Genomic DNA, 17,163 nt, shown 5'->3' with positions numbered 1-17,163 from the left:
ACTAGTTGATACAAGCTCTTTAGTGTAATTAGATTTGAGAGCTTGCTTTATTGTTTACATTCATCTAGTTGAGCTCTTTAGAGTAGCAAGTTTGCGTGCCTAAGTAATCTTTGCAACTAGAATTATTGGATAGGTGGCTTGCAACCCTTGTAGAGCTAGAGCAAGTTTACATTACGCTATTTGTCATACTAATCAAATTGCTCTAGTTGATTTGTAGATTTTTAAATAGGCTATTCACCCCCCCCTCTAGCCATACTAGGACCTTTCACACGTCTAGGGTCTCGATACGCGCATGTTGGACGACGTCGGCAAAGCTTTCAGACTTCTTTTTCTTTGACCCTGCTACAAGATTCATTATTCATCTTTCAGCAGGCTCGGGGACTAAGTGGGCATACTTCACCTTGCGGTGAATGTACTTGTTCTCATCTCGAGGCTACGCCCGGGGACTGGCTGCCTGCTCGGCTGGTCTTCTACTTTCTAACCCTAGCACCACGCGACTACGTCACCTACTGTCAGGCTCAGGGACTAGCTGTGGGGGTATGGCCCCCGATATCTACATGACAAGACATGGGCCGCACCATCAGAGGTGGCCCGGCCCACAAGATCAAGGTGTGCACGGCACTGCTCGGCATGCACCGCAAGCTATTGTATAGTACTAAATAGGCTACTTTACTTGTAACCCTACCTCCTCCAGAGTATATAAGGAGAGGTAGAGGTTCCCTAGCATGGGGGATCCATCACGATCCATCTATCTCTCATTGACATACAACAATACAATCAGATGCAGGACGTAGGTATTACGTCTTCATGGTGGTCGAACCTGGATAAAACATCGTGTCTGTCTTGCGTCACCATCTTGTTTGTAGCTTGCGTATCTGCCTGCCGATAATCTACTACCTTGGACATACTCCTAGGTAGAATGCCGACTATATTTCGTCGACAACGTTGGTATTTAATTTAACAGTATTGTTATCTTATCGTACAATCCGTGTATTTTTAGCATAAATTATTTGTTATCCCATAGCAACACATGGACACGCTACCTAGTTAAAAATAATAAGAAGAGAAAGCTCGGACACAACGAATGAGTGATCACCCCAAATTAAAGAGTCAACAATTATGCATGGTAGAGCAACAAAACTAAAAAACTAGCTAGCACAGCTACTGGAAGCAACTGTCAACAACACAAGAGAGCCACTTGGAAACGGTCTCTGAACACGGTGCACAACACCGTCTTGGCACTCCACGAGCCCCGTACCAACACCAACCGGTTGACGAAGCAGGATTTTTTCTGTCGCAGGGATTTTGCACCACGGCGGGCGACCGGCCGTCGACAAGCACACCGGTGAGCGCGATGACGTCCCGACCCGACCAACAGGCCGGCACACCGACACACCGTAGATCTAGAGATCGAGCTCAAGACCCGACCGGGAATACTATCGAATAGCACCGCGCACCGGGCCGGGGGTCGGAGCCGCCGCCAAGCTCCCGGCCTCGACCCTCGCTGCGCCTATAAAAGCCGCGCCTCGCGCCCCAGGTTAGGCCACCAACGCAATCTCGATCTCTGCAAGGCAGCCAGCCCCCGAGAGAAAACCTTAGTCAGCATCACCGAGAGGAAGAAGAGAGCTAGGAAGAGGAATGGCGGGCTCGGCGGAAGGGACCGTGATCGCGTGCCACACCAAGGATGAGTTCGACGCCCAGTTGGCCAAGGCCTACGAGGCCGACAAGCGTACGCGCGCGGCCCCGGCCGGCCCTGATCGATCACCATCTGTCTGTCTTAATTTGCTCGATAATATGCTGTGTCTCTGTTCATCAACGATGAGTTTTTGTTCTTACTGAACAACCGCTCACCTACCCCGGCCTCGATCAGGTGGTGATCGACTTCATGTCCCCCACGCGCGGTCCTTGCCAAGCGGAGTGCGCCAAGGAGTACCCTACTAAAGCTGTCTTCCTCAAGGTCGATATTCACGAACTGGAGGTGATTAATTCACCAAATCATGCATGCATTCGATTTCGATTCAACCCCATCATCATGTCGTTGTATCATGCTAGCTGTGTTTCCCTGTTCGACGTACAGGAAGTTGCTAATCGCTACAACATCCAGGGGACGCCGACCTTCTTCTTCATCAGGTACAATGTGACGCTGGAGAGCTTTTTTGGTGCCTATCCGGATAAGCTCCGGAACACCGTCAAGGAGTTCATCGACCATCCTTTGGCCTCTGCGTCGTCCGCCTAAGGAGCGACATACTAGCAACGAATAGCATCATCACCAGTCGTCAATAAAGGCCAACGACAAATATGGCGTGGTAGCAGTAGGCGCCGCCATTATCGATCAGTTTGGTCGTCTAGTCCAGCTCGGAGTCCATATCTTGGCTCCCGCTCTGGACCGGCCAGTTGTCGATCGATCTGATGAATAATACAGTATGCATGGATACTTCTGACTGGGGTTGCAATCCGGATGTTTGCCGCCTCCATTTCTTTTCGATCGAGTATATATGACTGAATGAAACACATGATGATGACAACGCGCGTAGCTAGCTTGCATCCTTTGCCCCAGGGTCATCCCAGCACATAAAGCTAAGCCATACGGTGGCAGTGATTTCTTGTCCAAGGAATGATGGTTTCAGATCTTACTATTATATTAATTGAAGCCTCCAATGTTACATTAATCCTCACGATACGTGTGAGGGAAAAAAAATCTTGAAAACTCTCGTGTATTCATAAACATCTGGTGGTCATTAATTTACTAGAAACAATTATCGCTTGTTCACAAAAAAATAACAATTATCGTTAATAATAACCATTAGATCTATTTTTTATAAAATTGCCCACTTCATGCCATTATGAAAAATAAATAAAATAATCACATGAAATTGCATTTCAATACCCACCTTAACCATTATAAAATAATTTAAAATAACAATGTTAAATTTGCATCTAAATTACCCATTTTTCCATTGTGAAAGATAATTTAAAATGCCTCCTAATTTTATATCTAAATAACTCACCTTTGTCGTTATAAAAAAATAATGTGAAGTAAGCCTTAACTTCTCATCTAAATTAGCACATATCTTGTTATAAAATAATAATATAAATAACCCCTTTAATTTGTGTCTAGATATCCATCTCTATTCACTAGTACAGAAACAAGCTGTGCTCCCAGTTGGAAAACCCCTTCAGTCCCGGTTTCCCAACCGGGAGCACGAATCCAGGACTAAAGGGCTCCTCCTTTAGTCTCGGTTTCTCGCCAGGGACTATGGTAATACCAATCAGGGCTAAAGAGGCCTCCTGACCTGGCCACGTGGGCCGACCCTTTAGTCCCGGGACTAAAGGTTTTCTTTTTTTTTCTTTTTTTTTGTTTCTATTTTCAATTGACGATTCGTTTTGGTTTTCGAATAGGTTTTTCAATACGCGTTCTACGATGCTAATAATATACGTATTCTACACGTTTATAATGTTCGAATATTTTATACAAACTAAAGTCCGAAACTAACGTATATATTACATGCATATACATATATTGTACGTTATTTTATGTACATATAATATGTGTGTGTGTGTGTATATATATATATATATATATATATATATATATATATATATATATATATATATATATATATATATATATATATATTACAAATAAAGCTTGCATTGTATATTCTATCATATTCTTGGGATAACAAATTCACTCCATCTGGTTTGGCTTCCATGTTTCGTTCATGTCATTGTAGAACTTGCTGGCGGGGTTTAAGACCTGGTCATTAAGAAATCCTGCTATGGTCTCTTGAATTGCTTTCAGTTGGTCACGTCATATGACTTTTTCCTTCAACCATAGAGTCTTCAATAAAAGTTAAAGAAAACGTATTAATATATATATATATATATATATATATATATATATATATATATATATATATATATATATATATATATATATATATATATATATGTGTGTGTGTGTGTGTGTGTATTGGTCACGTTATTACTTATATATATGAGCAATAAAAGAAATTGTGAATATATGAATATATTTATATAACGTACTTTGAGGATCTCTTCAGGAGTTCTTTTTTAGTACGCCATGATGAACTCGCAAACATAGTATCCACAGTAGTTGGTCCCCTGTTCTTGCCTCAGAACCCACTTTTACGAGAAAAAAGATCCGGTGAATTGAAAGCATGCATGGTGTTAATTGAATTATATATATATATATATATATATATATATATATATATATATATATATATATAGCTAGTAGTTACTTTGTGTGCGATTACATCCAGTGGCGCTTTGCAATATTTCATGTGGTGTTCCTTAATGAAACTTTTCCAAACACTATGCCTAATAAAATAAAAAATTAATTTGGCCTTTAATAATTGTTGCAGTTAGGAAATCGGGGTATATATAGTTGTAGAGAGACCAAATTACCCTTGGACAATATCTATCATGTCTTGGTACTCTGTTTACTCTTTTCTTAACGAGTCTAAGATGCTCAACCCGACTATTGGCCATATCGATGACTATCAATATCCAGTGATTGCTGCATATGTTTTTATACACAAATATGATCGACATTAACTAGAGTCAACACACACACACACACACACACACACACATATATATATATATATATATATATATATATATATATATATATATATATATATATATATATATATATATATATATATATATAGCTTAGCTAGTAAGCAAATAATTGAACAAATGTCGACATTAATTATTTAACACTCACTTGAAGTTATAGGGGAAGAGTATGTCCTTGTTTTGTTGGTTCACTGAGAACCTCATGAGATTTTTCTCGAGTTCAGCTTTCCATTCAAGCGGGGGATTAGGGTGTTTGAATACGATATTTGGATCAACGAAACCAACATCATTATCCTTTCTCTTTCTGAGTTCTGTCATCTCATATCTGCATATATAAAAATATAGTGTGAGGATATATAATTTATATATATACATGTAGCTTTATATATACACACTTTAATAGTAGAAAATAATCACACTTACAGACAATAGCAGCTAATGAGACTTTTGTCGAGAGAGTCCAGGTGGCATAGTTGGTGTAATTCTAAAAACTCGACATATATAACGTCATCGCCACGGAAGTAATGTTGGTTTCTAACTCTGACAGAAACAAGGTCGTCTCTCCCCGTTCACACGCCGTCATGTACCACTTGTTTAGCAGGTATATTTACGTACCCAATTCACCTAAGGCCTCAGGGTTGTATAGACTCTTTTTATGTTCAAATTTCTTCCAAAGATCCACTTTTGGAGCAGATGGTCCTTCAGCGAGCACTTGGGCAAGGTCCAAACCAGTATCCTCGTAAAACTGAACCAGGTCCTCAAAACCGACGTCCAGTAAGTCTAAGTTTGAACCATATTCATTACGAATGACAAGAAGGGGGACTGATTGTTGCGATTGTTGTCCGAGTTCTGCAACACCTTTCCTTGCTCTAGTCTTTTTCTGCGCCGTCTCAAATGACTTGGTGAGAGAGCGATCGTAGTCTGATTTTGGCAGGGTCTTTTGATATTCCTGCTTTTTCTGGTCCACCTTCTTTCTTAGAAGATCTGGAGGTAGGTAGAAGTACGGTTTCTTCAGGTTCTCCCTCGTTTCCCGTTGCTTTCTTACTTTTTCGAAGAAACTGTTCACATCTTTTTGTACTGTAGCATTTAATTCCTTTTCACTTTTCTCGTAAGATAGTTTTTGGGGAATAACTGGATTAGAGGAGGCTTTCTTCTTTGATGGCTGGTGGGCCAACGGCTTCGTTTGCAGGGCGGACCTCTTAGGAGCTGGCTACTTCTTGGTCACCAAGGGAGGTGGGGCAGCCATTGGAGACCTCCTTGGAGGTGGCGGCGACGGCGGTGTTGCATAATCATTGTCCGGAGCACTATGATGATCTAGAGATTGAATAATTGGACTTAGGTTGGCGGAGGCCCTGCTGTGTGAGTATAAAAAAGAATAATTAGGTATAAGAAATTGTTATTATTAATCATGCATGTTAATAGAAAAATAGTGAAAAAAATATTTCGTTCACTTTTGTCCGCACCTATTGTCTGGCAGTTGAGGAAGCGGCTGTGGACTAGAGACCTCGGGAATAATGATGTAGCGCTTGCACCATAGTATGAATGTCTTCTCTGCTTCTCCTAGAGTCTTCTCCCCATCACCTCCTAGAATGTCAAGAGTCAGATCAGTAAAACCTTTGTTAACTCTATCCACTAAGACGCTAACATATCCAGGTGGTATTATTGCCCCATGGATTCTTGGTGTCTTGGTAGGATTTGGAGGAGAAAAAACACCGAGAGCCACCATGATTGTGGCATTCCCTTTTGGAACATGTAGCTCACATGATGTAAATGGCGCAGTGATGTCATCCACGGGGAAACGTAGCATTGCGTCATCTTGATTTGGCAACTCCGTGGAAGCACAACTGTTTTTCAACTGATCAGGGGGGTTAATATTAATGTTGATTCCTGGATCTGATGTTTGCCTTTGGACACTCATTGCTATTTGCACTTGCTTTATGATTTCCTCCTGCATTCTAGCTTGCATGTCTTTTTCGCGCTCCTGTGCTTGAAGCAATGCCTCCCGTGACTCACGAATATATTCCTCCAACCTACTGATCCACGCTACTTCTTCATCCTTTCTTCTCTGCCAGCTTATGTAGGTATCTCTGTTGTTAGGGAAACCATGCTCTCAAGAAATGTTCCGTCCTAAACCTCTCGTTCGGCCACTGTGTTCAGCAGTCCCGATGGTATATGTCAGTTCATCCTTCTCTCTATTGGGCCTAAACGCACCAATAGCTTTAGCTTGTAGAGCATAAGAAAATCTTTGTGTTGCTCTTTCGAGTTTTGGACCATGAACCAGCTTCCCGGTCTCTAGATCCAATCTTCCCCCATGAGCGAAAAACCAATTCTTCGCGCGTTTGGGCCAATTGAGTGATTCTGGTGTGATACCGTTGGCAAGAATGTCCGCTTCCATTTTTTCCCCACTTGGGAATGGCAGTCGTGTAGCCACTTGATCCCATGCCATGGTGGTATACCTTCTGTCGGGCATTCTCTTGGTTCCTTCTCACCCATTTCTCACCCTCTTCCGATGTCTTATACTGTACAAAATCATTCTAGTAGGGCCTCAACTTTGCGAGCAGACCCCTAGTATTGAAATTGGGCGTTAGGTTCTTCTTGATGTATTTCGTGTATAGGGATTTCTTTTAAGTCTGGAATTGTGTGACCATCTTCTTCATAGCCCACTTTCGAACTAGCTCCTTCAATTCATCATCGTTGATATCATCATAATCATCTGCTTGTAACGTGAAATGTTGAAGGATAACATCCCAAATTAAATTTTTATCAAGATCAGAGATAAAACTAACATGAGGCTTGTTGATCTTTTGCTTCCATTCACGGGCACCGATCGGAAGTCTGTCCCTTATAAGGTACCCACAGTGTTGCATGAATTTCCTTGCATGTGGACCAAGTGGTTCGTCTGTCTCGATATTGAATTCCGATATTATGTAGCGCTCCTCTAATGACTTTTTCGGGCCTCAAATATTTTTGCTTTTCGCCGTTGTGGTCGTCCATCCAGAGGGCTACGTATAAAAAAAGAATAAATAAATATAATGTGTACACATAATAGATGATAGATATTCAAATATATATATATATAATATTCAAATATATATATAAATATATATACCTCACCAGTATTTTCTTGCACAATATTTTCTTGCTTATTTTCAAGAGCCAGGTATTGACTCCCGTCGTCTACATCCTGCTGGTCACCATCAGCAAATTGAGTGCCGGTGTTGATAATATCCATCATTTCTTTATCCATGTTGTCTCTCGGGGCAGTCATCTAGCATTTACACCACTAGATATATCTATAAAAATAAAAACCATATATCTATAAAATAGATCGAGTCATACGCTTAAAATTAATTAAATAACTACACTCAAAATTCAAGTCTCCAAAGCATAACTTTGATTTCTTATTTTCTAGAAATATTTATTGGCAAGTGATATATATAACAAATTTATATATATAACAATATAAATTTAAAACTCTCTAATATGTATAACAAATATATATATATATATATATATATATATATATATATATATATATAACAATATAAATTTATAACTCTCTAATATGTATGTATAACAAATTTATATATATAACAATATAAATTTATAACTCTAATATATATATATAACAAATTTAGCTATACAACAATATAAATTTATAACTCTCTAATATAGATGTATAACAAATTTATATATATATATAAAAATACAAATTTATAACTCTCTAATATATATATATAACAAATTTATAACTCTCTAATATATATATATAACAAATTTATATATATCAATACACAGTACGTTGGGGCCGGTGACGTTGGTGGCGCGCGGGGCGGCCGGCATTGGGGCAGCCGGCATTGGACCGGCAGGCATTGGTGGCGCGCGGGGCGGCCAGCGTTGGGGCGGCCGGCATTGGGGTGGCCGGCGTTGGGGCGGCAGGCGTTGGAGCGTGTCGGAGGTCGGGAAGGAGAAGATCGGCGGTGGCGAGGTCAAGGACGATGAGGTGGCCACTGGCGACGGTGACGAGGGCGGCGGCGGCGACAGTGGCGATGGGCGACGAAGACGAAGAGTGAGGAGGAAGAAGAAACGACCGCCTTATATAGGGGAGGGACCTTTAGTCTCGGCTCCTGTAAACGCCCGGAACGAAAAGACCTTTAGTCCCGGCTGGTAATACTAGCCGGGACTAAAGGTATTACCTTTAGTCTCGGCTGGTAATACCAGTCGGGACTAAAGATTACCTTTAGTCCCGGCTGGTATTATGAGCCGGGACTAAAGGTGTGTTTTGGTGGGACGCAAAAAATACAGCCCACCTTTAGTCCCGGGTGGTAGATCTACCTGGGACTAAAGTTGGGCTACAATTTCACTTCCCGCCCGTTTCAAGCTCTATTTGTTTTTTATATATTTCTTTCTATAAAATGTTAAAGTCTTGTTAATTGCAAAGTAAATTAAATACAAGGCATAAAATTATTTTAAAAGAATATGGATTTACTTTTACTTTATTGCACACAGGAAAATTATGTGGCCTAAAGTTTTTGTTTTTTCTTATAAATATTGAAACATAATGTCATTAATAATTACTATTTCGTTAATGCAAAAATGTAGTGTTTAATTTAAATCATTAAAACTTTTATTTTCGATTGGAAATTTGTTTTCACATCATTTTAACATAAATCTTTTCATTTTTTCATCACTCATTGTCCAAAAGCGACATAGAAATCCCATCATCAAACACAAATTTAATCTAAACATAGAAAAAAGGAAACACCTAATAAACATCTCTGAATTCACAATTATTACATAATACCTCTAATACACACTATTAAACATCACTATATATATCAAGTGGGCACAGTAGTGAATTTCTTCTTAACGTATATCCCTTGGTTATGATCGCGCCATAACCATGGAGTGTCCTCATCATTTAGCTAGATGCTTGGGTCTTTGTTCACTGTGAAGGGTGGAATTCGGTCATTCTTTTCATAATCTTTTGATATGTCTGACTTGTCTTCAATTCCGACGATGTTTCTTTTCCCTGAAAGAACTATGTGGCGCTTTGGCTCATTGATTGGGTCGTTGTTGTTTTTCCCTCTCTTCGGTTTTGTAGACATGTCCTTGACATAGAACACCTGATTCACATCTTCGGTTTTGTACACGACCTTTCGACATTTTTTCAAGAATATACCTTTAATGTCATCGAAACAGTGCGTGCATGCATTATATCCCTTGTTTGATTGTCCTGAAAGATTACTTAGAGCAAGCTAATCATTGATTGTTACGAACAACAATGCTCGCAGGTCAAAGTGCTTCTGTTTGTGCTCATCCCACACATGTACACCTGGTCTGTTCTACAAAAGTAGAAGTTCTTCAACTAGTGGCCTTAGGTACACATCGATGTCGTTGCCAGGTTGCCTTGGACCTTGGTTGAGCATTGACATCATAATAAACTTACGCTTTATGCATAACCAGGGAGAAAGGTTATAGATACATAGAGTAACAGGCCAAGTGCTATGACTACTGCTCTGCTCCCCGAAAGGATTCATACCATCCGTACTTAAAGCAAACCTTAAGTTTCTTGCGTCATTTGCAAACTCTGGGAATTCTCTATCGATTGCTCTCCAGTAGGACCCATCAGCAGGGTGTCTCAACATATTGTCTACCTTACGGTCTTCTTTGTGCCATCGCAACAACTTTGCATGGTCTTTGTTTCTGAACAGACGTTTCAAGCATGGTATTATTGGAGCATACCACATAATCTTGGTAGTGTTTTTCTTCGTGGGACATTCGCCCTCAACATCACTAGGGTCATCTCGCCTGATCTTATACCGCGATGCATGACATACCGAGCATGTATCTAACTTCTCATACTCCTCACCACGGTAGAGGATGCAGTCATTAGGACATGCATGTATCTTCTGGATTTCTAATCCCAAAGGGCAGACTACCTGTTTTGCTTCATACGTAGTGGCGGGCAATTCGTTATCCTTTGGAAGCATCTTCTTTTGGATTTTTAGTAACTCCCCAAATCTCTTGTCATATACACCATTCTTTGCCTTCCATTGCAGCAATTCCAGTGTGGTACCCAACTTTTTCTGCCCCGCATCACAAGTTGGGTATAGCAATTTCTTGTGATCCTCTAGCATGCGCTCGAACTTGATCTTCTCCTTTTCACTTTTGCATTCTCTTTGTGCATCATGAATGGCCTGACCAAGATCATCAGCGAGCTCATCTTCTGCCCCTACCTCTTCTTCAGCTTCCCCATTGTAGTATCATTGAAGGCACCATATTCAGCAATAATGTCATCATTGTCCCATTGTTCTTCTTCACCTTCTTCCATTACAACCCTGGTTTCTCCCTACTTTGTCCAATAAATATAGTTTGGCATAAAACCCGACTTCAATAAGTGTGAATGAAGACTCCTTGAGCTAGCATATTCCTTCAAATTCTTACATATGGCACATGAGTAGCACATGAAACCATCACGTTTGTTTGCCTCGGCCACACGTAAGAAAGAATGCACGCCCTCAATGAACTCTTGGGAGCGGCGATCAGCATTGCACATCCAATAGCGGCTCATCTGCATTACATGACATACATACCATATTAAAACCTAGAACATAATTAGTTAATTATACAGCATGCATGCAACCACACAAGGTATTAATTTATGAAAGTCTCGCTACAATGTAAATAATCCCAACTACCACTAAAAAACTAAAGTTAAAATGCACTTCAGCAGCATAAGGATTTCGCGACCAATCCCAACTAAAACAGATAGATCATACGTTTGTTCAACATCTATGGGCTTCTTCCATAGGATCACTGCCTCATCAGCCGCCGTAGCCGCCTGTGCAAGAGAGTTTTGCATGTGTTCAACATACTCTTCCTCCCAGTACTAGCCTGAACATCCAGTGCCATCCCACTGAAATTAAAACAAAAATTAGAACTTTAATTACAATCATCATGAAAATAAGTATAAATTAATCATAATCATCAAATGCGACAAAATAACTCACATTGTGATCCGGACACTTGTAGAAGATATGGCCCTTGTTGGCACACTCCTTCCTCACCCGGTACTCCATCACAATCTTTTCCTCACACTTGCCGCATGCAATGAGAGGGAGATCCGGCCTCAGTCGCTTTGGAACTCGATGAGAGGCCGAGGACCCAGAAGCAGTTGCCATCTACTCTCTATACTCATTTTTAATATAATAGAAATTTCTCATTTTATAAACTAATAAAATTAAAAAAAAAACTCTAAAATTCTCTATATCTCTAAACCATGAAGTGTGCTATGCATGCTAGAAATGAAAGCTGAATACTAGTTTTGAATAACTACTTTAACCTTCCTTCATCCAAATATGCAAACTTTAAAGAGATTTTGAGCTTAAATGACTTACAAATAAAAAAATCCACCATAAAAAACTACATATATCTAGTCCACAAAATGAGATATGCTACTGATGAAACATGAGAGTATAAAGTTGGTAACCTTTAGAACCGAAGAATCAATGGAGGAATCGAAGAAATCTTGTGATTACCGACGATGAGGAAGAAGAGAGGCCGGCGATGAAGCAAGAACACTGAGCTCGAAGTGGCTCGGGCTCGGGGAGGAAGAAGGGGTATATAGGAGGGGATCTTTAGTCCCAGTTGGAGACAGCAACCGGGATTAAAGGTCCCTTTCTAGTTCTGGACGGAGCCTCCAGTCGGGAGTAGACTTTTACTCCCTGTTGGAGGGACCAACCGGGAGTAAAAGTTAACCTTTAGTCCCAGTTGGTAGCTCCAACCGGGACTAAAGGTCCCCTGCAGCAAAAGCCTACCGCAGTAGCCATTGGGCAGGGACCTTTAGTCCCGGTTGGAGCTACCAACTGGGACTAAAGGTTTCTCTAGTCCCGGGCGCGAAAAATACCGGGACTAAAGCCAAATTTCAAAGTGGATCAAAAGTCGTTTCTCTATTAGTGATTGTTATAAAATATAAACTAACATATCCATAAAATTATCTACATACATATACTAATACAAGCTCATATGGAATAATAAGTCAAGAAATTATATATATTACACATTGCTACCACTCCTAATAAATTTAAAAGTAAGCATAATGCTATGTACCACAATGTTGATTAAAGTAAGCATCGATACAAAATCAAGCGTAGAAAAGATATTCCATTCACAAATAGTATACCAATAACGATAAAAATTCACTTTCAATTATATGAATAAATACTCTTTTTACATTACATAGGAAACTTTTAAATAAAAGATAATAAGACTTTAAGCACTAGAGCTTCTACTTGATGACACATGACTAATAAGATCAAAGAGTTAATTTCACCAGCAGTCCTCGAACTTGTCTTGAGTTCTCATTTAGGTCTCGGTATTTTCAAATTGCATATTCAGCTCTACAAACTTATTATGAGTTCCCATCCCGGTCCTACTACATGCAAATTGCACATTTCTCTCTCTAAACTTGTGTGAGTTCTCATCTCGGTCTTGATACTTGCAAATTGCACATTAAAATCCTGGGTTCCTAAAATTTTCATAAAAGGCAAATCTATCTAGGACGAGGGGAGTAATTTAGAGTGGTGGATTTTTGGCATAGTGATGGACTAGGACTAACAAATAGTCCTGTTAGCTCCTATCTATAGATTAATGAACTAACAATTAGTCTGCCTATTTAGAATCTTAAGAACTAAAAAATAGTTAACAAGTTGTTAGTCCTATGTGTTGGGATGCGGAAGGCTTGGCCCCAAAGCTCCCCCAGCTACCACTAACCTCAAATATCCATGCTTGTCTTTGTCAACAGGAACAAAGCATGAACCAAGCCTTTGGCGAAGGCTCGCACCTAAGACGAACCTTCGCTAAGATGAAGGCTAGGGACGAATGTCGAAGGCCGATGAGAGGAAGAGCGCCGGAGGCCCGCTGAAGGCTTCAGAGGGCAACCAGATCAGGAACCTGGAGGCATAGAGGAAGGGGTGGTAGCCAATGGCGACATCACGGGAATGAGTCCGATGGGAACTCCATGGCTAACTGAAAGGATCAAGATGCCCAAGAGGGGGGGTGAATTGGGCTAATTCTAAATTTCTTTACAATAATTAAATCCTATGGTTAGCCCAATTAACCCCTTGTGCCTAGAAAGTGTTTCTAATTGTTCTACCACACAAAAGATGTCACAGAACCAACCAATTTATAAGAGTACAAGTACAATGGCAGCCCGCAAGCGGTCGCACTGTCATACTTAAACCCATATAAATCCGGTAGTCCGTCGAGTACCACGACGGGTCTCGATAAACGATTTACAACAACCAAGATCGTACATGATTCAACATACATGCCACATATTACATAAAGTTCACAGATACATTTTTCATCATCAGAGTATGAAACCAAGTTATTACAAACCGAGTTTGATAGATAAAAGCGGAAGCAAATTAAGTTTGAAAGTAAAGTTTCCAACATAGTTTAGTACAGTGCCGAAATAGGATCACAGTCCACAAAAGCAAGTAGAGGGATTAATAAAGAAGCCTGCCCAAGGCTTACTCCTTATCCACAGCAGGATAGAAGCAACTTTTGCAATAATCATGATACATAGTGCCATCTGCAACAATGAGAAATAAAACCCTAAGTACGAGAAGGTACTCAGCTAGACTTACCTGTCATAAACCAGAAATAAAATGACTCCAAGGATCATGCAAGGCTGTATAAGTGGAGGTAGCTTGACAACATTTTGCATATAAGCGATTAACTCAATTATACAATTATGATTCCGTTATCAAGTTAATTATAAGTATCCATCTCTAAATTAGTAACTAACATATGCCAAACATGTGGTATATCATTTTAGAAGCATACAATAGTAACCATAGCCAGTATTGTAATTCCATATTCATTCGAACCATCATGTTCCATAACACAGTTACTACGATGCTGGGACTAGCCAAGTTTCTTACTATTCGGGAGAGACGGCGATTCAAATCAATTACAACTAGCTAGGAATTTATTCCTAACACAAACCCCGGCAGACCAGATCATTAGTCACCTTAGGTCACCTTTGGTACAACTCAGGTACACATTTTACGGGTTCATACCGCGCCGCACAGTCGGGAACACCAAATGCCAGGACATTCAGGACTACCCTGCCCTTGGGCTCAGTTTGATTCCCTACAAGGAGCGCACAACAGAACAGGGCCTGGCCTGAGTTGAGCTACTCGGCTTCGTGGTCGGAACGAGTTATCTGGCCAGCTAAGTGATAGGTATGTGTTCAATCTTATCAGAAGCACCAATAATGGTACGGTCCTTAATCGGCACAGACGAAATCATATGAGTCAACCAACGCATAGACTCCGCCCGGCCTCAATTTACATCACCCCATGGTTCTGTTCCACGATAGCAAATATAGCCAACCATGCTCTGGTACCCACCTATATCTCACAGGTGACAGGAAATCACCCGACTTCTATCGGTCTAAGCATGGCTAAGCATATGTTCGATCCTGGACCTATACAGGGTTAACGGTGTATATATCTGGACAAGGAATTTATATGCATCAAGTGGTTCTAATCAACTCTTATAACCTAATGCATCAATTATAAGGACTTAAGTAATCATTTGTAAAATACTGGGAGACTTAAAATACTCCAGGGCTTGTCTTTCAGAAAGGACGTGGGGCGGTGATCAGGACACTCTAGAAGCTCTTCAGGGTTCTGCTCCTCGCCTTCGGGAGCTGTGGCTTGAGGATTCTCCTGCTGGTCCCCTTTCTCTACTTCGTTGAATTCCAGCAACGTTATTCCTTTCTCCGATCCTAGATGCATGAATATGGCATAAGATATTGCGAATGTATGCATGCTGACAAGTATAATATAATGATACGTGACGAATGCATTCTTGTAAGAAATCTTAACATCATGGTGCTGAAGTAATACCAAGTGCATTGTGTTTTACTGAGTATGTGCATATCTCTTCTTGATTATTTAATTAACTACTTCAACAATTCATGTACCACACTACAAAACAGCAGCTACTCATTTTACTTATAACTGAAGTTCTACTTATCCAAATGTAGTGATCCTATACTTTCTGGAAAGCTTAAAAAATTTCCTACAACTCTTATTTAATCACCAAAAGCTAATTCACAATTTATCTTAACCAAAATAGACAAGTAACCCAATGCTGTCCCAAAATTCCAGAGAGCAAGCAATTCGGAAACATGAATAAGTTTTCTACAACTTTGTTATTAACCATTTTTACAGCAAATACCATTTTTATCATGCAACATACCAAACTACCAAATCTGTCCGAAAACCCGCTCAATTCGAATTATAAAGCAACAATACTTCTACTTCATATAAGTATTCAAATTTTTACAACACAAAGTCTACCAACAGTGCAAGCATACTAACTACACTCAAGAAAACATAATGGTGAAGCCCAAAATATTTATTTAAATGCCTTTATCATTTTATTTAGATACTTAGGTTAAATAATAAACCTATACTAAATGTATATCATAAATTATAAATAATTTACAGTGCCTTACTAATGCTACCACAAGACTACTGTAAAAGTTTCATGCCATTTTACTAAGTAGAACATTCTATATAAAAATGACAAGGCAGAAAGGCCTATAATAGCAAAAATAGAAAACCCTAGTGAAACGTGTCAAGCAATAGATTTTATATTTTTCCTAACATCCATATGGTACTAGGATAATCTCCAACAAATTTCATGAATATTGGATTCATAAATAATTTATAAAAATTCATACAAGGATTACCTATTTATAAAAGAAAAATCTATAACTCTAAATCTATACATGCACTAATCCTCAAATTTTTACCACAGCTCATACATGTCAAGAATAGCTTACCACAAAAATTTCATAATTTTTGGAGCAAAGTAACTCTAGATATAAAATAAACAAGTTTGCATGCATTCAAAAACACATTTCCAATTTCAATTTAAATCTTCCAAAAACTTTACTGAAAAAGCTAATATCATATTTTTCCTAAATACTACACTTCACTAAGATCTTAACCAAATTTGAACTACAAATTTTGGACCTACCAAACTCTAGATACAAAATTTACAAAACAACATAAAATCTGGAATTTAAATGAACTATCCTACTCCCTACTGTCGCTGACCGGTGGGACCCGCTTGACAGGGGACCCCACGCGTCAGTGACATAGAAGCAGAGCAGCGGCGCTGCGTGACATGGCGTGGCCATGGCTCGTCGACGGCGAGCTTCGCTGGCGATGACATCAACACGACATGACCCTCGTGACCTAGCGCATCGATTGAGCTACTTGGTGGGGCCTTTTGCCGGCGATAACGACGACGGCGGCGGCCATGGCGGCTCGGTGGGGCTAGACAACCGGCATTACATCGGTGGTGACCACGGTGGTTCCAACTAAGGTGTGGACGAGCTTCTATGGACTTAGAGGAACCTAGCGCACAAGATTGCATGGCCAATGGTGGAGGGAGGTGCTCCAGCCACGGTGACGGGCGCGGCGGTGACGCTCCGGCGAGCTCGTGCGCGGGGCTGGGGCTTATCGA

General features: G+C 40.2%; 1 protein-coding gene across 1 annotated transcript; it reads left to right on the top strand.

The window, feature by feature from the left end:
* The first annotated feature begins 1,193 nt into the window (after positions 1 to 1,193).
* Positions 1,194 to 2,474, top strand: LOC136545349 (thioredoxin H-type-like). Its single transcript, XM_066537375.1, has 3 exons — positions 1,194 to 1,770; positions 1,871 to 1,978; positions 2,078 to 2,474. The coding sequence occupies exons 1-3, from the start codon at positions 1,639 to 1,641 to the stop codon at positions 2,234 to 2,236; spliced, it is 399 nt and encodes a 132-aa protein (XP_066393472.1). The 5' UTR covers positions 1,194 to 1,638; the 3' UTR covers positions 2,237 to 2,474.
* Positions 2,475 to 17,163: the final 14,689 nt, after the last annotated feature.

Source organism: Miscanthus floridulus, chromosome 3 (assembly GCF_019320115.1).
Source record: "Miscanthus floridulus cultivar M001 chromosome 3, ASM1932011v1, whole genome shotgun sequence".
Lineage (NCBI taxonomy): Eukaryota > Viridiplantae > Streptophyta > Magnoliopsida > Poales > Poaceae > Miscanthus > Miscanthus floridulus.
The sequence above is the reverse complement of the archived record's forward strand: the minus strand, read 5'-3'. Positions and strand labels throughout refer to the sequence as shown.